The 22,057-nt window shown below is 60.3% G+C and overlaps 3 protein-coding genes across 3 annotated transcripts in view; 2 read left to right on the top strand and 1 right to left on the bottom strand.

The window, feature by feature from the left end:
* The window catches only part of SAPCD2 (suppressor APC domain containing 2), an 8,175-nt gene extending 1,986 nt beyond the window's left edge, over positions 1 to 6,189 (bottom strand). Inside the window, exons 1-2 of the mRNA XM_017505560.2 lie at positions 5,433 to 6,189; positions 572 to 684 (exon numbers count right to left, since the gene is read on the bottom strand). Coding sequence (XP_017361049.2) covers positions 572 to 684; positions 5,433 to 6,165 — 846 coding nt within the window. The 5' untranslated portion in view covers positions 6,166 to 6,189. The remainder of the gene's footprint in view (positions 1 to 571; positions 685 to 5,432) is intronic.
* The window catches only part of C8G (complement C8 gamma chain), a 618,926-nt gene that overhangs the window by 119,706 nt on the left and 477,163 nt on the right, over positions 1 to 22,057 (top strand). The gene's annotated exons all lie outside the window — the stretch shown is intronic.
* On the top strand, positions 12,879 to 19,408 carry UAP1L1 (UDP-N-acetylglucosamine pyrophosphorylase 1 like 1). Its single transcript, XM_017505555.2, has 9 exons — positions 12,879 to 13,255; positions 13,466 to 13,670; positions 13,921 to 14,096; positions 14,393 to 14,565; positions 14,653 to 14,846; positions 15,295 to 15,435; positions 16,062 to 16,247; positions 17,301 to 17,367; positions 17,899 to 19,408. The coding sequence occupies exons 1-9, from the start codon at positions 12,967 to 12,969 to the stop codon at positions 17,989 to 17,991; spliced, it is 1,524 nt and encodes a 507-aa protein (XP_017361044.1). The 5' UTR covers positions 12,879 to 12,966; the 3' UTR covers positions 17,992 to 19,408.

Raw genomic sequence — 22,057 nt, 5'->3', positions numbered from 1 at the left:
CACGCACACGTCCCCGAAGGCACGTATACCGAGCACATATACCCCCCCACCCCCCGTGAGCACGTACACGTCCCTGCAGGCACGAGCCGGCCTGTGCATGGGCCCCAGAGCTACAAGCACAAACGCAACAGCAAACACAGGCACAGATGCACACTTCCGAGAACCCCTGCACGTGTGAGCCCCATGCCTTCTGCTGAGGAGTCTTGGCCTTTCCCAGCCCCTCCACTCAGGCCTCCCTGGGCGGGGGGTGACTGGCTCCTGAGCTCAGCCTGCCCTCCTAGGGCCTGCCTGTGCTGAGCACCCCGCTGGTGAGCTGGGCTGGCTTGCAGCAGTGATCTGGTGAGGCGGGCTGGGCAGCCACTCATAGCTGCCCTGAACGACCTCCTGACCTCCCTCTGCCTGATCCTGGGCCATCCCTCCAGGGGATTCAAGCCCAGGTAGGGAGACAGATGTGCAGAGCTGACCGGACTCCCACCACGGGCTTCTCCAGGACCAAGGCCCTCTGCTCCCACCCCAGCATCCAGCCTCCAGGCAAGAGGGAGAGCCCCACGGAGCCCCAGCCCCTGCTCACCAGGCCGCAGTCCACGCCGCTGGCGATGGTGTGCCTCCGACGTTCCCCTCGGGCACGGAGGGCCCGCCGGGCATCCCCTGAGTCCGCCTCCAGGGCCCTGCAGGCCGCTGCACCTGGGGTGGGGAGGCATGGGCCAGGCTCACCTCCAGACCTGCCTGGCTGGGCTCTGCTGAGGTACAGCGGCTCCCACATCTCAGGTCACCCTCGAGGTCTCGGGCACCGGCCTGGCGTGGCCCACGTGTCACCTCTGTGCCAGGCTGGAGTTCGGTCCCTCTCCCCTGGCCCAGCTCCTCACACTGGCTTGGGGAGGGCCGCGCCACCAAGCCTGCCTGTTTGCCCATATACACACCCTGCCCCTACCTTGGGCCGTGGGCTCCCTGGGGCCAGGGGCCTCATCCAGTTCTTTTCTGCACCCCCCGTGCCCAGAACGTTGCTGGCACACCCGGGTCTCCAAGGCGGCTGGGTAAGGGAGGAGTGGGCAGGGGGTTCTGGTCCTGACTATTCCTCTCCCATCTGCCTGGGGCCCTGTAGGGCGGCAGGAGATGTGGGCGTGAATGACAGAAACTTAACTTTTCTCAGGATGGTGAGTGCGACAGAAAGGTAGTGCTCACAGCTGGGTATGATGGCTCACGCCTGTAATCCCAGCGTTTTCAGGCTGAGGTAGGTGGGTCACTCAAGCTCAGGAGTCCGACACCAGCCTGGACAACACGGCAAAACCCCATTTCTTCCTTCTTTCTTTCCTTTGCTTTTTTTTTTTTTTTTTTCTTTTTGAGATGAGTTTCATTGTTGTTACCCAGGCTGGAGTGCAGTGGTGTGATCTCAGCTCACTGTAGCCTCCGCCTCCCAGGCTCAAGCAATTCTCCTGCCTCAGCCTCCCGAGTAGCTGGGATTACAGGTGCACGCCACCACGCCTGGCTAGGTTTTGTATTTTTAGTAAAGACGGAGTTTCATCATATTGGTCAGGCTGGTCGCGAACTCCTGAACTCAGGTGATCCGCCTGCCTCAACCTCCCAAAGTGCTGGGATTACAGGCGTGGGCCACTGCGCCCGGCTAATTTTTGTATTTTTAGTAGAGACAGTTTCACCATGTTGGCCAGAATGGTCTCTGTCTCCTGACCTCGTGATCCCCCTGCCTCAGCCTCCCAAAGTGCTGGGATTACAGGCGTGGGCCACGGCCCGGCCCCTTTTTTTTTCTTCCCTGAGACCAGGTTTCACTCTTCTCACCCAGGCTGGAGTGCAATGACGTGATCTTGGCTCACTGCAACCTCCGCCTCCCAGGCTCAAGCAATTCTGCCTCAGCCTCCCGAGTAGCTGGGACTACAGGTGCCCGCCATCATGCCCAGCTAATTTTTTTATTTTTTAGTAGAGACGGGGTTTCACCATGTTGGCTAGGCTGGTCCTGAACTCCTGATCTCAGGTAATCTACCCACCTTGGCCTCCCAAAGTGCTGGCATTACAGGCGTGAGCCACCACACCGGGCCAGCAAAATCCCATTTCTATTAGAAATACAAAAATTAGCCAGGTGCAGTGGCACGCACCTGTGGTCCCAGCTACTTGGGAGGCTGAGGCAGGAAGACTGCTTGAGCCTGGGAGGCAGAGGTGCCACTGAGCCGAGATCGTGCCTCTGCACTCCAGGCTGGACAAAAGAGCAAAACTCCATCTCAAAAAAAAATAAAGTCTTGCTGGGCACAGTGGCTCACACCTGTAATCTCAGCGCTTTGGGAGGCTGAGGCAGGTACATCACTTGAGGTCAGGAGTTTGAGATCAGCCTGACCCAACATGGTGAAACCCCATCTCTACTGAAAATATAAAAATTAGCCGGGGGTTGGCCGGGCGCGGTGGCTCAAGCCTGTAATCCCAGCACTTTGGGAGACTGAGGCGGGTGGATCACGAGGTCAAGAGATCGAGACCATCCTGGTCAACATGGTGAAACCCCGTCTCTACTAAAAATACAAAAAATTAGCTGGGCATGGTGGCGCGTGCCTGTAATCCCAGCTACTCAGGAGGCTGAGGCAGGAGAATTGCCTGAACCCAGGAGGCGGAGGTTGCGGTGAGCCGAGATCGCGCCATTGCACTCCAGCCTGGGTAACAAGAGTGAAACTCCGTCAAAAAAAAAAAAAAAAAAAATTAGCCGGGGGCTAGGTGTGGTTGCTCACGCCGGTAATCCCAGCACTTTGGGAGGCCGAGGCAGGCAGATCACGAGGTCAGGAGTTCAAAACCAGCCTGGCCAATATGGTGAAACCCCCTCTCTACCAAAAGAATAAAAATTAGCTGGGTGTGATGACGAACATCTGTAGGCCCAGCTACTTGGGAGGCTGAGGCAGGACAATCGCTCGAACCTGGGAGGCGGAGGCTGCAGTGAGCCAAGATCACGCCTGGTGACACAGCAAGACTCCGTCTCAAAAGTTAGCCAGGTGTGGTGGCACACGCCTGTCATCCCAGCTACTCTGGAGGCTGAGGCAGGAGAATCGCATGGACTTGGGAGGTGGAGGTTGCAGTGAGCCGAGATCATGCCACTGCACTCTAGCCTGAGCAACAAGAGCAAAACTCCATCTCAAAAAAAAGAAAAAAAAAAAGTGGTCAGGCTCAGTGGCTCACACGTATAAACCCAGCACTTTGGGAGGCCTAGGCAGGCAGATCACGAGGTCAGGAGTTTGAGACCAGCCTGACCAACATGGTGAAGCCCCGCCTCTACTAAAAATACAAAAATTAGCCAGGTATGGTGGCACACGCCTGTAATCCCAGCTACTCCGGCGGCTGAGGCAGGACTATCACTTGAGCCCAGGAGGGAGAGGTTGCAGGGAGCCGAGTTTCACTTCACTGCACTGCACTCCAGCCTGGGTGACAGAGTCAGACTCTGTCTCAAAAAAAAAAAAAAAAAAAAACCCAGGCATCTGTGATAGGCCAGGCCGTGCACACCAGCGACAAGGTGGATGTGTCCTGGTGTTCCTGGACACCTGCTCTGAAGCTGACCTGAGGGCTTCCCCTGGGGGCAGCAAGAGCATCGTGCTGGTGCCATCCAGCCCAGCTTCCCGGTGAGGGAGCACGTGCCCCTTCCCCAGTCTACAGGAGACGTGGGTACCGGTGTGGAGGAGGGCACCCTCCTTCAGCCTCCAGCTGTAGCCCCAGCACCAGACACATCCCTGGAGGCCATACTCCCGGTACCCGGTGAGGTAAAAACTGGGCCCAGGTAGGCACGGCAGAAAGCCTGGCTCCACGAAGGCCCAAGTTCGCGCTCCAGCCTTCGGTGCTGAGCGGTGGCAGCTCTGGGGCAAGACAGTGGGAGTCACACAGCCTCCAGGAGGTGGGGGCGAGAGCATAATGACAGAGGGAGGCTGAGGAGGAAGCCCTAGGACGCCTGGCCTGGTCTGTGCAATCAAGTCCACAGAGCAGCTCCAGGGTCCCCAGATGACAGCATGGTGGGTGTCGGGCTGGACGGCCTCTAGGTGGGGGCGGCCCTGCCCCTCCAGGGCCCTGAGCCAGCAGGCCACACCTCCAGGGCCTGGGCCAGCCTGGAGCAAACATGCAGTCCCAGGTAGGAACAAGGAAAGAGACCCTGAACTTCTGGGCTTCGGGCTTGGAAGGCTGTGTGTGTCGAGAGGCATTCTGGGAGTTGGGGTGACCTCAAAGCTCCAGATTTGGCACCCCAAAAGTCAGCTGTGTCCATCAAACATGCCACGCCACTTGTCTGGCTCTGTTTGCCTGTGAAAGGGCAACAGCTAGAGCCCTAGCCACGTGACCTTCAGAGAGGTGAGTTACGTGACCCAGGGCCACGTGGGGCATCAGAGCTCAGGCTTCCAGACCCCGGGCCCCGCCACTGTGTGCGATCCATGGTGGATTTCAAACTGCGTGGCCACATGATGACACTGACCCTGCTGTGGAGCCAGCTACCCTCCAAAGCCTCCTCACCACAGAACGTGGGGTCCGCCAGCCTGGTACGGCTGCTGGATCAGTTCACCAGGGAGGCCAGGGCCACTGTGGCCACAAACACCAGCTGCAGGGCTGGAAGATATGGCTGAGTCGGGGGCGCGGTCCAGGAAGGGTGGCGGAGCAGTGGGGACCTACAGCCGCTGCAGGTGGGCAGGCTCACCTGGCTGAACAGGTGCACATGCTGAATGGGCTGTGGGGCCTGGGGCTCCTCTGGGAGCCTGGCCCACACCCCCAGCCATAATGCAGGTCCTGTTCCCAAGGCAGGCACAGGGTGGGGGGAGACAGGGGCCCATTCAGCAATCTCGTCACTGCCAACTGGACCGGAAGTTGGGAGGAGTCTGCCAGCCGTCCCCAGGGACTACAGCCTGTGCCCCTCCGTGGCGTCTGCCACGGGACAGCCCTACTGGGATGCAGGAGACTCACCCATGCCCCTGCCCATCCTGGCAACAGGGCCAGGTCCTCTGGGGCCACCTGCCTCCCTGGACCTCAGTGGGGTCAGTGGGCCCGGACCCCCTGGCTGAGAAGGGAGACCCTCTCTCTGAGAGGGAGGCACCTCTGCCAGAGAGACAAGGAGGCTGAGGGCCCAGGTGTCCCCAGGTGCAGAAAAGGTACTGGGGGTGGGGAGCCCAAGCTCAGGCTTGGCACAGCGTGGGCTCCCTGTGGGTTTTCTGAGTCACCTGCCACCCACCCCCGACCCCACCCCAACCCCGCCCCTGTTGGCCTTAAGCTGTGGCGGGAGAGCGGCTGGCTTGCCTCCCTAACCCCTGGGCTTGCGTCAACAGGCATGAAGCCCCTTTCCCTCCAGGCCCACGAAGACCCACTCCCCAGCCCCGTCCCTCGTGGAAGATGCACGGGCAGCAGCTGTGGGACTCCGGTTTCTGCCCGGGCCCGGGAACAGCTACAGGGGGTCCCGGGGGCCGCTTGGAACTCACCTGCGTCCGCGCTCGGGCTCTGTTCCAGCGCCGCGCTCTGGGGCCGCTCGGGCTCCGCGGGGCAGGCCGCCGCCTCGGCCGGGGCGCACAACTGCTCGGGGCTGCGGGCCCCGCCGCTGGGGCCGGCGGGAGGGGCGCGCGCGCTCGGGGGCAGGGGCTTCCTCTCCAGGACGGTCCGCGGCTCGTCCGCCGGCGCGAACACCAGGCGCTGCGGCGGCCGCGGCGGCGGCGGCTGGTCCCCGGGCCGGACCGGGGCGCGCGTGGAGTCCCGGGGGCCGCCGTCGGCGCTCAGCAGCGAGGAGCGCAGGCCGGCCACGAAGCGCTCGAAGGTCAGGTAGCCGCTGGCCGGGGCCACCCGGCGCAGGCCCTCGAGCACGCCGCGGGGCAGCTCGCGCGCGTCGGCGCCCTGCCAGCGGGACTCGATCTCGCGCAGGTGCACGCAGCCGCGCCGCCGGTCGTCTAGGATGTCGAACAGGGTGCGCAGGCTCTGCAGGAAGGCGCGCGGGAGCCCCTCGGTGCTGGGCGCGGGCGCGGGCGCGCAGGGACGCACGCGGCCCTGCTCGGCCGTGGCGGCCCCGGCCATGGGTTCGAGCCCCGCGTCCACCCGCGTGCGTCCCCGCGCGGCCCCACTGCGGGGCCGGCCCGGCGCGCTCAGCCCGCGGCGACAATAGCACCACTTTTGAACCGGGCCCTCCTCGCCGCGCCGGCCCTCATTAGCATGCGCGGCGGCCATTGGCCGAGGCCGTCCCGTCTGCTCCCCGATTGGCTGCGACGCAGTTTGATTTTTTTTTTTTTTTTTTTTTTTCCCGCAGAGGGGCCCTGGGAGGCGCGCGGAGGCCCCGGGCAGGCGGAACCGGATCCTCGGGCTCCCGCTCCGTCCGGGCCCTGCGGCCTCCGTTTCTGCCCCGCCCCAGCCCCACCAGCCCTCCTGGCGCGGCTCAGCCTTTTCTCCGATCCAACTTTGCTGGCTGCCCCGCCACCTCTCCAAGGGGCGGGGCCTTTGACCCCACAAAAAGACCTGTCCCCAGGAGCCTCGTGGGGTAAGGACGGGGGCGCATCCCCTCCAAAGGTCCCACGTTCCCCCTCTAGCTCCCGGGCCACAAGCACTGGCGACCCTGCGCCCCGCTTCTCTTCCACCAGGAGGGCCCCAGGAGGATCGTAGGCTCCAGCCAGCTGGGCGCTTCCTGCTCACAGAGGCCTCTCTGTCCCCACCGCTGCTAGCTCCTCCTCTGGCCCCTCGGGACAGTCTGGCCTGGCCTGCCCGCTGCAGGACAAAGCCACTTTCTCCTGTGTCCCCAGATCCCCATCTGGTGGCCAGCTCCCCAGCCTCCAGTTCTCCTCTGCTCCTTCCCCTGGCTGAGTACCTCCTCCAGCTGCTCTCCCGGCTCCCACAGCCCTGTCCCTCTGCCTCTGCTGTGTTTCCAGCTGGGATCTGGTCACATCTGTCTCCATGTCAGTCCACATGGGAGGTGAAAGCAGGCCTTACCCAGCGTTCTAGCTCTAGGTGCCAGGGAGGTGTTCAGAATGGAAACACCCTCTCCGGACAGGCCCCCAACCTGGGACTTGCCTTGGCCCTCTGTGGGTCTCCCTCCCTCCCTCCTGGGCAGGCCTCAGCTGGCGTGCCTACCTGAGCCACAGGTGCCTGTGTCTCAAGCCTTAGGAGCAGTTTCCCAGGCCAGGGAGCATCCTGGGTCCACATTTCCTCTGGGTCACTCACTCTAAGTGGGACTCCTTCATGGTAAGGAATGTTGGAAGGACATAAGAAGCTCTGAGCCTGGGGTAACTGATCAGAGCTCGGTCCTGGAAGCCGCCAGCTTCCCCTTGAATGGCAGGTCTGCTCAAAAACCCAGCACAAGGCCAGGGCAGGAGGATCACTTGAGCCCAACAGTTCAAGACCAGCCTGGGCAACACAGGGCAACCCTGTTTCTGCAAAAAATTTTAAAAAGTAGCCAGGTGCGGTGGTGCATGCCTGTGGTTCCGGCTACTTGGGAGGCCGAGGTGGGAGGATCCCTTGAACCCAGGAGGTCAGGTCGAGGCTGCAGTGAGCTGTGCTTGAGCCCCTGCTCTCCATCCTGGGTGACAGAGTGAGACCTTGTCTCTGCAACAAAACGAAACAAGCCAGCACAAGACACAGCCCTTTGTTCTGCAGCTGCGTCCCTGCAGCTCCCAGCACAGCCCTCACCACCGGTGCCAGGTCTGCGGTCCCTGCACCCCCTCACCTCCATGCCCCTGCACCTGGCGGCTTTTCTCTCTGGAAGGCCCTTCCCCTCTGCTCTGGCTGACTGCACCACGTCCTTCACAGTTCTGCTGCGGCCCCGATCCCCTTTGCCCCGAAGCCTGGTTGGATGCCCCAACCTTCAGAGCACTGGGCGGCTTTCTCCTGGTTCAGAGGGCTGTCTCCCCTGGCTATTTGGAAGCAGGGCAGGGCTCCCCCTAGGCCTGGCATTGGCCTGGCCCACAGTGGGTGCTCTGTGGACGGCACCGGGGAGCCTTATCCAGTGAAGTCACATGGGAAATACTGTCCTTGAGTGGGCACCAAGACAGGCTGAGGCCTACGGGAGGGGGAAGGCCTGGGAACAGCTCAGTAGCATGGCGGTGGAGGCCCACAGTGAGGAAGGCGCTGCAGCCCAGGACAGCATGGCCAGCAGTGTCCAGGCCAGGCCAGCCGCGGCCCCAGATGGAACTGAACCCACCCTACAGAACTGATCTTCAGCCACCACAAACTACTGGAGTAGAACACGCCATTCATTCATTATTGTTTTGTGCAGACAAAACAGGGCTTTCACATCATCCAGAGCCTTGGGGGAGGCAGCCCTAGCTGGTCCTTCCTTGGTCTGTGGGTTTCCCTGCACTCCCAGCTGAGTGTTGGAGGGACACATAGAAAAGACTGGAGGCTGAGGCAGGGGGATCAGCTGAGGTCAGGAGTTCGAGACCAGCCTGATCAACATAGAGAAACGCTCTCTCTACTAAAACTGTAAAATTAGCCAGGCGTGGTGGTGCATGCCTGTAATCCCAGCTACTATGGAGGCCGAGGCAGAAGAATTGCTTGAACCCAGGAAGTGGTGGTTGTGGTGAGCCGAGATCACGCCGTTGCACTCCAGCCTGGGTGACAAGAGTGAAACTTCATCTCAAAAAAGAAAGACTGGAGGCTATGCCTGGCGTTGGGGGTGAGGCTGAGATGTGGCCCTGCCTCCTTCCTGTCCTGAGCTCTGACCACTTCCTCCTGGCACTCCGCTTTCCAGCCTGGCCCCATATTGTCCCAGCCCTGCAGCTTATTGGGTTGCTGTCACTCCTGGGGTCCCATGCAGTCCCTGTACTTTTGGAGGCCCCATCCCAGCTGTAATTGTGTTCTCACTGTGCCAGCCTGGACCACTCTGGGCAGAGTGGCAGGAAGACTGGCCCCTGAACCCCTGAAATACCCCCAGCACTGGGCACGAAGTGAAGAACTGGCAATAGCTGCCCTGCACCTGGGCCTCCCAGGGCTCCCCGTCTGCACTCCTGGCCTCTAAGCCCCTTGGGAAGACAACTGCCTGGCCACAAGGTGGTCCAGGAGGCTGCCGCCCACCTCAGCCTTGCTGGCACTCCCACCCGTCTGCACGCTCCGTCTGCCTGGGTAAGGTCGCTCCGCCCCTTCTGGCAACGCAATGCCTGCAGCTGCACAAACCTTGATTTTCCAAACTGTCTGTTATAGCCCAACCCACACCTTGAGGTGGGATTTGAATCACCTGACCCAGAGGGCCCAGGGTTCACATCCTGACACCGGCCTCCAAGAGACCAGTGCCTCCTCTGCTGCCCAGCCCTGCAGGGGCAATAAGCATTCCCTTGCACTCTGGCCTGGGCGTGGAGCCCGCTCTGCTCACCTGATTCCAGGCGTGCCATGCCTACCCCCCAAGTCCAACGTCCACCTGCTGATCTTCGCCCACCACAGACAACCGGAGTAGAACAGACCGTTCCTTCCTTTCTTCATTCATTCATTCAGCAGGTACTCCCTGAACATTTGCTGTTGCCCAGTCACAGTACAGGCTTGCCTTCAACGCTCGTTTGCTCAGTCAACAAACTTTGACTGAGTGTTGACTGTGTGCTGCATTGATCTGAAGTGATGGGGGCAGAGCAATGGCTTAAACAATGCCCTGCCTCAGCCGGGCGCGGTGGCTCACACCTGTAATTCCAGCACTTTGGGAGGCCGAGGTGGGCGAATCACAGGGTCAGGAGTTTGAGACCAGCCTGGCCAACATAGTGAAACCCTGTCTCTACTGACAACACAAAAAATTAGCTGGGCCTGGTGGCCAGTGCCTGTAATCCCAGCTACTCAGGAGGCTGAGGCAGGAGAATCACTTGAACCTGGGAGGTGGAGGTTGCAATGAGCAGAGATCCTGCCACTACACTCCAGCCTGGTGACAGAGTGAGACTCCATCTCAAAAAAAAAAACCAAACAACACCCACCCTGCCTTCATGAGTTCACTTCTCATGGGGGCATTAGGCAGCAGAAAATGCAGAAAGGCAGCCTGCCAGGGAGGACAGAAGGGTGCTCGCTCATCGGGCACAGCCTGGGCAGCTGAGGCCTGACGAAGCAGGCATCCAGCCAGGTGTTTCTCTGAGGACAAGCGGTCCACGAGGGAGGAATAGGAAGCACAGAGACCCTGAGGCAGGCCCAAGCCCACGCTGGGAAAAGCAACTCCATGCAGGTCCAGGAGAATGCATTTGGGTCTTGCTCCAGTGAAGCCCCCTTCCTAACCCAGTGAGGGCATGTGTGTGGGCATAGGGGCAGAACCCGCCTGCCAGGAGATGCACTGCCTGAGGGGTCAGTCGGGACACACGGGGGAGATGTGAGTTTTAATTTGGGTCCCAGATCACCGTCAGCGGTGTGTGAACCACAGCAGCTCCATCTTGAATGGGAGCTGGGTAAAGCAAGGCTGAGACCTGCTGGGCGACATTCCCAGATGGTGAAGGCATCCTAAGTCACAGGATGAGGCCGGAGGACGGCAGAAAATACAGGTCGTAAAGACCTTGCTGATGAAAGTTTGCGGTAAAGAAGCCGACCAAATGCCACCAAAGCCAGCATGGCGTCGGCAGTGACCTCTGGTCGTCCTCACTGCCACACCCCACCAGCGCAATGACAGTTTACAGATGCCATGGCCAGGCCAGGAAGTCACCCTCTGCGGTCTGCAAAGCAGAGGCATGACTAATCCACCCTCGTTTAGCACATCAGCAAAAAAACATAAAAATGGGCAACCAGCAGCCTATACAGTAGCCATTCTTTATTCTTTTACCTTCCTAATAACTTGTCTTGACTTTTCTCTGTGGGCTTGCCCTGAATTCTTTCTTGGGTGAGATCCAAGAACCCCCTCTTGGGGTCTGGATTGGGACCCCTTTCCTTTAACAGCACGATTTGTATGTACATATATTTTGAGAAAGAGCTTTGCTCTTGTTGCTCAGGCTGGAGTGCAATGGTCCACTCACCGCAAATTCCGCCTCCGGGTTTTAAGTAATTCTCCTGCCTCAGCCTCTCGAGTATCTGGATTACAGGCACGCGCTACCATGCCCAGCTAATTCTGTATTTTTAGTAGAGACGGGGTTTCCCCATGCTGGTCTCCAACTCCCAACCTCAGGTGATCACCCACCTCAGCCTCCCAACATGCTGGGATTACAGGCGTGAGCCACTGTGCCCTGCCTTCGTTTTTCCTTTTAGACAGAGTTTCGCTCTGTCACCCAGTCTGGAGTGCGATGGCGCCATCGCAGCTCACCATAACCTCTGCCTCCCAGGTTCAAGTGATTCTTGTGCCTCGTCCCCCCGAGCAGCTGGGACTACAGGTGGATGCCACTACCTCTGGCTAATTTTTGTGTTCTTAGTGGGGACGGGTACCACCATCCTGCCCAGTCTGCTCTCGGACTCCTGGGCTCAAGCGATCATCCTGCCTCAGCCTCCCAGAGTGCTGGGATTATCGGCGTGAGCCACTGCTCCTGGCCACCATTTGAATTCTTTTCAGCAGTCACATGTGTTACTTTTAGACCTAGTATAACTAGTTTCTAGGAGAAAGTTTTGTGCCCAATTTGCAGAAGCTACCCTTTCATATTTTTCTTTTTTCTTTTTTGGGGGGAGATGGAGTTTTGCTCTTGTTGCTGGAGGGCAATGGGGCAATCTTAGCTGACTGAAACTTCTGCCACCTGAGTTCAAGCCATTCTCCTGCCTCAGCCTCCCAAGTAGCTGGCATTACAGCCGTGCACCACCACGCCTAGCTAATTTTTTTGTATTTTTAGTAGAGACAGGGTTTCTCCATGTTGGTCAGGCTGGTCTCAAACTCCTGACCTTAGGTGATCCACCCGCCTCCGCCTTCCAAAGTGCTGGGATTACAGGCATGAGCCACTGCGCCCAGCCCCGTTCATGTTTTTCACTAGCAAAATATTGTATTTTTATTTATTTATTTACTTTGAGACAGAGTCTCACACTGTCACCAGGCGCCAGGCTGGCGTGCAGTGGCGCGATTTCGGCTCACTACAACCTCCGCCTCCCGAGTTCAAGCGATTCGATTCTCCTGCCTCAGCCTTCCGAATAGCTGGGATCACAGGCGCACACTACCATGCCCGGGTATTTTATTATTAGTAGTAGTAGTAGTAGTAGAGACGGGTTTCACCACGTTGGGCAGTCTGGTCTTGAACTCCTGACCTCAGGAGATCCGCTCACCTCGGCCTCCCAGAGTGCTGGGATTGCAGGGGTGAGCCACCGCGCCCAGCCACAAGCAAGATATTTTAAAACCTGATAGTAAAATAACAACGGAGGCCATGGGCTGCGGTGGGTTCTGCACCTGGCAGTGGGAAGGCGGAGAGGTGGGCGGGACGGAGCCCCAAGCCGCGGGGTGGCTCCTGCAGGCGCCATGCTGGCATCCCGTCACCCAGCCTGGCTCCGCCCTCCCCGCAGCTCAGCCTTAGCCGAGCCCTCCTCAATGCACCCTGGCCGGCGGCCTCCGCCCGCGTCTCGGTTAGCGCAAAGGTGGCCACGCCGCTCTCAGGTTCAAAGCCTGTGCTGGGACAGAACTTAGCTTTCCCCTGCGGGGCGCCCCGGAACCCCTTCCTCCCTTAGCTCCACGGTCGGTTCCTCCGCCCACTCCTGAGGGTCCTGGGATCCCTCGGGGCGGGGCGCGGAGTGGACGGGGCGGGACGGGCTCGGGGCCTGGAGCAGGGCAGGAACGGCGACGGGAGCTCGAGGGACGAGGCCAGGGCGAGACACCGGAGCGGGTCCGGGGACGGAGAGGGACGGAGAGGGACGGGGGACCGGCGGGAGCGAGGGGGCTGGGCCCGGACTCCAGTCTCGGACGCGGGGGGCTGGGGGGCGTGAACAGGGCGGGGTCAGAGAGAACCCGGACAGAGTCAGGGGCCCCGAGCGGGGGTGGGCGGGCTTCGGGGCCGGGCGCGGGGCGGGGTCGAGGCGGGGCGCCCCGGACCCGCCCCGAGGGGAGTCTGCACCGCCCGCCGGGTCCCGTGACGCTGGTCAGTGGCGCGAGTCACGAGTGCCGACTGGACAGACGGCGGCAGCGACATGGCCTCGGAGCGAGACGTGCGCGCCCGGCTGCAGCGCGCTGGCCAGGAGCACCTCCTGCGCTTCTGGGCCGAGCTGGCGCCCGAGCCGCGAGCCGCGCTGCTGGCGGAGCTGGCGCCCCTGGAGCCCGAGGCGCTGCGCGAGCACTGCCGGAGGGCGGCCGAGGCCTGTGCGCGTCCCCCCGGCCCGCCGCCTGGCCTGGCCGCGCGCCTGCGGCCCCTGCCCCCCGAGCGCCTAGGCAGCGCCAGCCGCAGCGACCCCAAGACGCGGCGGCGCTGGGAGGAGGAAGGTAGGAGGAGCGGAGGCCCTGGGGGCCGGCGGGGGTCGCGCCCACGGAGGGAGTGGGCGCCGAGGCCGCGCTCGGGGAGGTGGAGTTCCCCCTGCTGCTTTGAGACGGGTCCTGCCCCGGAGTCCCCGAGCCCCGGCTCCAGGGTTGGCTCGCCCTAAAGCGGAAGGGTGGGCGGGTCCGGCCGACCCTTCACCGCGCGCGTTCCCCCAGGTTTCCGCCAGATCGCCCTGAACAAGGTGGCCGTCCTGCTGCTGGCGGGCGGGCAGGGCACTCGCCTGGGCGTGACCTACCCCAAGGGCATGTACCGCGTGGGGCTGCCCAGCCGGAAGACCCTGTACCAGCTGCAGGCGGAGCGGATTCGGCGGGTGGAGCAGCTGGCGGGTGAGCGCCACGGGACCCGCTGCACCGTGCCCTGGTGTGTCCTCCCTGCCCTGCCTTGGCCCGGAGGGACCCCTGCCCACGCGCCCCTTTTCCCCACCCGCTCCAGACGCGAGCCCCAACCCCGGCACAGCCCGGGACACAGCCCAGCATCGCACCAAAATGGGGCCTGGCCCCAGCCCCAACTGGTCGCTGGACCCCGGACCCTGATGCCAGCTCCGGTCCGAGCCCCGTCTGCCTGCAGGCCGAGGCGCGCTTGCGGCCGGCTCACCGCGCCTCCCTCGCAGGTACGTCATGACCAGCGAGTTCACGCTGGGGCCCACCGCAGAGTTCTTCAGGGAGCACAACTTCTTCCACCTGGACCCCGCCAACGTGGTCATGTTTGAGCAGCGCCTGCTGCCCGCCGTGACCTTTGATGGCAAAGTTATCCTGGAGCGCAAAGACAAAGTTGCCATGGCCCCAGGTGCGGCGCGTTCCTGAGACGGGAGGGGCCTCCCAGACCGGAGCTGGGAGTGTAGCCTGGGGTCCGCGTGCCCGGGTTCGCGGCTGCCCCAGGCTGTGTGGTCCCGGGTTAGGCGCCTCCTTCTCTGGGCCTTGAGCCCCCGTTTGTCACGTGGTACAGCCACGGGGCTGTCTGGTTAAGGACTAGGGTGCCTCAGGCACAGGGCCGGGGCTTTCCCCGCCTCCAGCGCGTCCTAGACCCGCAGAGTGAGCCCTGGGGGGAGACCTCGCGAGGCCCGTTCCCTTCTCCGTCTGCAGACGGCAACGGGGGCCTTTACTGCGCACTGGAGGACCACAAGATCCTGGAGGACATGGAGCGCCGGGGAGTGGAGTTTGTGCACGTGTACTGTGTGGACAACATCCTGGTGCGGCTGGCAGACCCGGTCTTCATCGGCTTCTGTGTGCTGCGGGGCGCGGACTGTGGGGCCAAGGTCAGCGCCCACCTGCGCCGCGCCCCGCCCCCGCGAAGCCCCGCCCCCAGCCCCGCCCTCGGAGCCCATCCCTGGTCTCGGCTGCAGGTGGTGGAAAAGGCCTACCCCGAGGAGCCGGTGGGCGTGGTGTGCCAGGTGGACGGCGTCCCCCAGGTGGTGGAGTACAGCGAGATCAGTCCTGAGACCGCACAGCTGCGTGCCCCGGACGGGGGCCTGCTCTACAATGCAGGCAACATCTGCAACCACTTCTTCACCCGCGGCTTCCTTCAGGCCGTCGCCAGGTGTGCGGCATCAGGTGGCCATGGAGTGCCTGCCAGAGCTGCCTGCGCTGACCAGGGACCCCGCGGGGTCCCGGGGAGCTGTGTGCCCTGGGCCACAGCGGCAGGCCACACCTGGGTCAGGTGCGGCTGAAGGGTTGTGGTGGAGAAGGGATCCCATTCTTGCACAGGCAGAGGTGCTGGAAGACCTGCCCTGGTGCCCATGGTGCTACCTCTGCCCCAGGGCCTGCCAGTTTCTGTTTGCCCGGGCAGGGGTGTGGCACGGGCTGCAGGGAGGAGACCTGTGCCCGCTCCTCCCTGGAGATCCAGCGCCACTGCTGCACCGGTGTGGTGTAGTGTCCCTGCTGCCCTCCTGTCTCACCTGGTTAGGTGTGCTCAGAAATGGGGACAGACCGCAGCGGTGCCCTATCTGATCTGTGTCTTTCTTCTCCTCTGCCCTCCCTTGCCCCAGGGAGTTTGAGCCTTTGCTGAAGCCCCACGTGGCTGTGAAGAAGGTCCCGTATGTGGATGAGGAGGGGAACCTGGTAAAGCCGCTGAAACCGAACGGGATAAAGATGGAGAAGTTTGTGTTCGATGTGTTCCAGTTTGCTGAGTTAGTAGTGGGGCGCTTTCATTTTCCCCTTCTTCCCTCTCTGTTTTGGTGGCGGGAACTGAGGCCCAGCGAGGCAGGGAAGTGGAGGCCTGGGGAGGGGGAGCCGAGGGGACTGTGAGCAGGTCTTGGGGAGAAGACCAGAGGGTGCTCTTGGCCCTGAGGGTCAGCAGCCCCCAAGATTGGGGCATAGGGAGCCTCTGGGGCAGCTGGAGTCCTGGGGCTGTGGGCCTGGGAGGACCCTCCGCTGTCCCCACCCAAAGTTAGGAGCTGTCTCTGGCCAGGTTGCCAGGGCAGCTGGGAGGGCTTTTGGCTCTCACGACAGGGGTCCTAGGGTCTGGGCTTTTGGCTGCTAGAAATGGAGGGCCCAGGTCGTTCCATTTTCTGGAGTCAGGTTTGGAATGCCATCTGGAGAGAGGTGGCTGCCTGGGTGGAGACGGCACAGCTCTACCTCGGTTTACCAACGGGGTCAGTGGTTTAAAGTTGCAGTACCCGCTGGGGCTCCTGCCTAGACTCGCTGCCCATGGGACCAGACCCTCACTCCGTTACTGGAAACCCGGCCCAGCCCTCACCTGCCCAGATTGGGGCCTCTGGGCCGGGACGGACGTGACCGGCCCTTTCTCCACCAGGAACTTCGTTGCCTTTGAAGTGTTACGGGAGGAGGAGTTTTCCCCGCTGAAGAACGCCGACTCGGCCGGCAGGGACAGTCCCTGTACCGCCCGCCGGGCCCTGCTCGCCCAGCACTACCGGTGGGCCCTGCGGGCCGGCGCCCGCTTCCTGGATGCACATGGGGCCTGGCTCCCAGAGCTTCCCTGGTGAGTGTGGCCGTGGGGTAGCTATGGCCAGAAGGGGAGGGTTCAGCTCCCAGCCCCTGCTGGCTCTGCCACAGCCACGCTGGGGAGGGGTCTTCTGTCCCGGCACCACCCCAAGTCACAAGGTGACCATTGGCTCAGCCTCCTGGCCTGACCCTTCAAGTTCTGCTCAGAGCTCGGAGGGAAGCAGGGGCTCCCCAACTCCCCAGTTTACCCACAAGCTTTTGGTTTGTTTACAAAAGCATACTTAGATTTGCATTTTTTTTTTTTTTTTTTTGAGGTGGAGTCTCACTTTGTCACCAGGCTGGAGTGCAGTGGCGTGATCTCAGCTCACTGCAACCTCCGCCCCCTGGGTTCAAGTGATTCTTTGGCCTCAGCCTCCCAAGTAGCTGGGACCACAAGGCACGTGCCACCACACCCAGCTAACTTTTGTGGTTTTTTTTAGTGCAGACGGGGTTTCCCCATGTTGGTCAGGCTGGTCTTGATCTCCTGACCTTGTGATCTGCCTGCCTCGGCCTTCCAAAGTGCCGGATTACAGGTGTGAGCCAGTGCGCCCTTTTTTTGTTTTTATCTTTCCTATTTGTACGAATGTGTAGGGTACGCATGCAATTTTGTTACATGCATGTAGATTGCACAGTGGTCAAATCAGGGCTTTTAGGGTATGTATCACCCAACTAACGTTGTCCCTGTTTATTCATAGGCTTTGAAACTGAGACCTGGGCATGAATTCAGAAAGTAGCAGGACAGTTTGATACCAGGGCTGGGGGAGAAAAGGATGCTGGGCTTCCGCCTCCCTGATTTTCTAGGGCCACCCCTAAATCTGCCTGGGCTCTGCATGGGAGGCCTGTGGAGATGCTTTCTCCCCCAGATCAGGTCCTGTCACTTGGCAGTGGGATGTGTGCTCAGGGTTTGGGGTGTCCAGAGGAAGATGAGCTTGCTGAGTGAGAAAGGGGCTTCAGGGAGTCAGGTGTGTGCTCAGGCTTCTATGCAGTGGGGGACACTGGGGGAGGGCTCTGGCCAGCTGTGAGGAGATATTGACAAGTGGACTTTCCCTAGCTCACCCCCAAATGGAGACCCTCCGGCCATCTGTGAGATATCGCCCTTGGTGTCTTACTCTGGAGAGGTGAGAGCTGCCCATCCCTGTCTGGGCTCTTCTGGAGTCAGGTTTGGAATACTATCGGGGAGAGGTGGCGGCTTGGGTGGAGACAGCACAGTTCTGTCTCGGTTTACCAATGGGGTCCGTGGTTTAAAGTTGCAGAAGACCTTCCAGGATATGGGGTGAGGTGGGGTGAGGCATCCAGAGGCCTCTGCAGGTCCTGGGGATGAGACGACCCAGGTCTGTGCCCAGTGTGGGGCCAGTCAGGCCTTGGTGGGGCCTTGCGGAGAGAAGATGCTGGCCTCTGCTGCCTCCCTGACTGCGGTTGCTTTTGCTCTTTTCTCTGGTCAAGTCAGGCCTGAGCTGGACAGGAGGGTCTCCCGCTGGCCTAGGGTCTTGAGTGGGGTGTCGGGTGTCCTGCAGTGTGCGTCTGCTCCTGGCCCTGGAAGCTTTTCTGTCTCCACCCCTCCCTGACTCTAGGCAGACCTGGGATCATGCCTGGGGACTGTGGCCGGCCGAGAGGTGGGCGCTTGACCCTCATGGCCTGCTTGTCTCCAGGGTTTAGAAGCGTACCTGCAAGGCCGAGAGTTCCAGTCTCCGCTCATCTTGGATGAGGACCAGGCCAGAGAGCTGCAGCCACAAGAGCCCTGACCCTGCCAGGCCTGCCAACCCCGGGTCCTGGAGCTGGGGGCTACAGCCCCGGCCTGGGCTCTGGTGGGACAGCAGGCTGCCACGTGCTTCCAGCCTGCAGAACACAGGATGAGACATCCTGGTCCCCTCCACGAAGGCAGGCCCTCGCCTGCTGCCTCTGGACACAAGTGGTGCCGCCTGTTGGGGCTCTGTGGCTCCATTCCCAGCTGGGGGGGTCCAGCCGAGAGGCAGAGGGACTTGGGACCTGGGAGAATGGGGCCGAGAGGAGGCTTTGGGTTGGGGCCTGAGGGAGGTGTGGTGTCATTTGGGAAGAACAGGAGGGCATGTCCTTCTGGGAGCCAGCCCCGTGGATCCCGCACGCAGCCAGGCACTAGAAGCCGCATAAGGTATGCTGGACGTGCTTCTGCAGCCTACAGATGCAGAACCAGAGCGAGGGGCCGACTCCACCCACCCAAGGGCTGCCCCTCCTCCTCAGCAGCTGAACCAGTAATGGGGGCGAGGCTGGGGTGTCCCGCCCACACACCCGGGTGCCCAGCAAGGCCACAGAAAGGGCCTGATGTCCGTGATCCAGGCGGCTCTGAGAAGCTTGGCCTGGACACCTGAGCCTGCAGCCAGCACTCCTGCCTTCTCCCCATTTATCCCCAAGGCCGCCGCCTCTCAGCCTCATCCACGGTCACTTTAGGCCAATGAGTTTTCTGTGCTTCCCCAAGAACCAGTGGGATCAATGCCGGTGGCCTCCGGGATGGCTGTTGACTAATCCGGAACTTCATGAGTCAGAGGCGCCAGCCCTCGCCTCAGCTGCCTGCTGCTTCTGATGGATCTTGGTGCTCAGGCTGCCCCGCTCTCCGAGTGAGGCCACAGCCTCCATATTTAGGGCCTCGGCCCCTCCCTGCACTTGGGCCTGGCTGGGACAAGCCAGCGGCCCCAGGGTTCTTTCCTGATGATTCTCTCCTGCTTTCTCATCTCCAGGGAGATGAGACTGGCACCTCCCTCTCCCTGCTGGCATGGAGAGAGCTATGCCATGTAACCTGCCGCTGAATCATCCTCAGCCCCACCTCACAAACCACCGCCCCCAGTGGAAGGCGCCTACTTATCCCCATTGGTTTCTCAGGGGAGGGTGTTTGGAAGGGCAGGTTCAGATGCAGCCTTCCAGATTTAGAGGCACTGGGAGGATAGTGGCTGAGTGGAGGCACCCAGACCTGGGCAGGCAGCAGGCACAGGCCCACACCTTGCTATTTTTGAAACCAAAGCCCAGAGGATGACGTCTGCTTCCCCTCCCTGGCTCTGCCCTCCTTGCTGCAAAACATGCAGTGCCTTAGGGCCCTTCTCATGGGGCTCCTCACGGCCACGGCTGGAACAGGGACGCACCTCTTTCTGCACAAGCACAGTTGGCTGGGAGAAGGTTTTTTTTTTTTTTTTTTTTTGAGACGGAGTCTTGCTCTGTCACCCAGGCTAGAGTGCAGTGGTGCTATGTCAGCTCACTGCAACCTCTGCCTCCCAGATCAAGTAATGCTCATGCCTCAGCCTCCCAAGCAGCTGAAATTACAGGTGCCTACCACTGTGCCTGGCAAAATTTTTTTGAGACGGAATTTCACTCTTGTTGCCCAGGCTGGAGTGCAGTGGTGTGACCTCGGCTCACTGCAACTTCTGCCTCCCAGGTTCAAGCAATTCTCCCGCCTCAGCCTCCCAAGTAGCTGGGATTACAGGTGTCTGCCACCATGCCCAGCTAATTTTTGTATTTTTAGTAGACACAGGGTTTCACCATATTGGCCAGGCTGAGTCTCAAACTCCTGACCTCATGATCAGCCCACCTCAGCCTCCCAAAGTGCTGGGATTAGAGGCATGAGTCACCACGCCCGGTCTCTCCATGTTACTCAGGTGGGTCTCAAACTCCTGAGCTCAAGTGTCATCCTCTTGCTTTGGCCTCCCAGAGTGCTGGGATTACAGGCATGAGCCACTGCACCTGGCCCTCTCTTATTTTACATTTTCGAATAACCATACCTTCATGTAGAGTTAAAGCCCAGAGAGGTCCTGAGTATTCTCCACCCAGATTCCCGGTGGCAGCATCTCACATGACTAAAGGACAATGTCAAATCCAGGAGTGTGAGACTGCTGTGGTGTTCCAAGTCCAAATACGTGTGGTCCAGTGCACCCACAAGGTGCACCCACAAGTCAAGTCACACCGCAAAGGTCTCCCTCTGCTGCCCCTCATCAGCACACAGCACTACCACCCATGACCCTGGGCAACCACTGATGAGGTAACAGTCTGTAAGATGGTTGCCAGCATCTTCATGTTCTGTCGCTGGGACGTTTCCAGTAAACAAAAGGTGCTGTGATTGACTGAGACACTGGCAAGTGCAGTTTTTGGCTAGTGCACGGGTGGTGGGAACAAGGGTCAGGTGTTCACAGCTGTGGCCCAGGGCTGGCCTCACTGGGGGCCTTCTTGGGGTAAGGAGTTCACAGATGAAGGCCGAAACTGCTTGGGGTGCCCAGGAATCCCTTCCCTTCCCATCCCACTCTTCACCAGGTCTCCGGAGGGCCTGAGACAACCCGGGGTCAGAAGCCTCGGGTGCTCTCCAGGGCTGGCTTCTGCATGCTCAGCTCTGATGACTCACTCTCCTGCACCTGCAGCCTCCAGATGCAAAGGTCTCCCTGCTAACCACATGGGAGGGATGCTTGGGGCACTGCAGGGACTTGACAAGAGTGAGTGGTGTCAATCTAAAGAGAAACTCAGGCTCTCCAGAACAAATGCATTTAACTGAGAATAACAGATGATTGCAATTTAGGGTATGCAGGCCTCAGTGGGCCATAGGCATGGTGGGGGTAGGGTGGGGATAAAGAAAAGGGGGAATTTTTTTGGGGGGTGGGGGGAACTGGGTCTGTTTCCCAGGCTGGAGCGCAGTGGTACGATCAAGGCTCACTGCAGCCTCGTCCTAATGGGCTTAGGTGATCCTCCCACCTCAGCCTCCAGAGTAGCTGGGACCATAGGTGCACACTACTACATCACACTCGTTCTTGTATTTTTTTGTAGAGATATGGGTTTCACCCTGTTGCCCAGGCTGGACTCCTGAGCTTGCCGGATCTGCCCACCTTGGCCTCCAAAAGTGCTAGGATTACTACAGGCAGGAGTCACCACCCAAGGGTTTTTGTGTTTGTTTTTTGTGACAGAGTCTTGCTCTGTCGCCCAGGCTGGAGTTCAGTGGTGTGATCTTGGTTCACTGCAACCTCCACCTTCTGGGTTCAAGGAATTCTCCTGCCTCAGTCTCCCGAGTAGCTGGGACAACAGGCATGTGCCACCACGCCCAGCTATTTTTTTTTTTTTCTTTTTTTTTTTTTGTATTTTTTGTAGAGACGGGGTCTAAAGTTGGTCAGGCTGGTCTTGGACTCCTGACCTCAAGTGATCTGCCTGCCTCAGCCTCCCAAAGTGCTGGGATTACAGGAGCCACAGCGCCTGGCCCCAAGATAAATCTTTTAAAGAGAAAGAGAAGTTACCATAAGCTGTTTGAAACCAAAGGTTAGCCAGGCACTGTGGGGAGGCCGAGGCGGGTGGATCGCGCGGTCAGGAGATACAGACCATTCTGGCCAACACGGTGAAACCCGGTCTTAACTAAAAATACAAAAATATTAGCCGAGTGTGTGGTGTGCACCTGTAATCCCAGCTATTCGGGAGGCTGAGATAGGAGAACCGCATGAACCCAGGAGGCAGAGGTTGCAATGAGCCGAAATCGCTCCATTACACTCCAGCCTGGGCAACAGAGCAAGACTCCATCTCAAAAAAAAAAAAAACCAAAGGTTATAAAAACCAAAGGTAGGCCGGGCGCGGTGGCTCAAGCCTGTAATCCTAGCACTGTGGGAGGCCGAGGCAGGTGGATCACGAGGTCAAGAGATCGAGACCATCCTGGTCAACATGGTGAAACCCCGTCTCTACTAAAAATACAAAAAATTAACTGGGCATGGTGGCACGTGCCTGTAATCCCAGCTACTCAGGAGGCTGAGGCAGGAGAATTGCCTGAACCCAGGAGGCGGAGGTTGCGGTGAGCCGAGATCGCGCCATTGCACTCCAGCC

This window comes from Cebus imitator, unplaced genomic scaffold, assembly GCF_001604975.1.
Source record: "Cebus imitator isolate Cc_AM_T3 unplaced genomic scaffold, Cebus_imitator-1.0 Scaffold339, whole genome shotgun sequence".
Taxonomy (NCBI): domain Eukaryota; kingdom Metazoa; phylum Chordata; class Mammalia; order Primates; family Cebidae; genus Cebus; species Cebus imitator.
The sequence above is the reverse complement of the archived record's forward strand: the minus strand, read 5'-3'. Positions and strand labels throughout refer to the sequence as shown.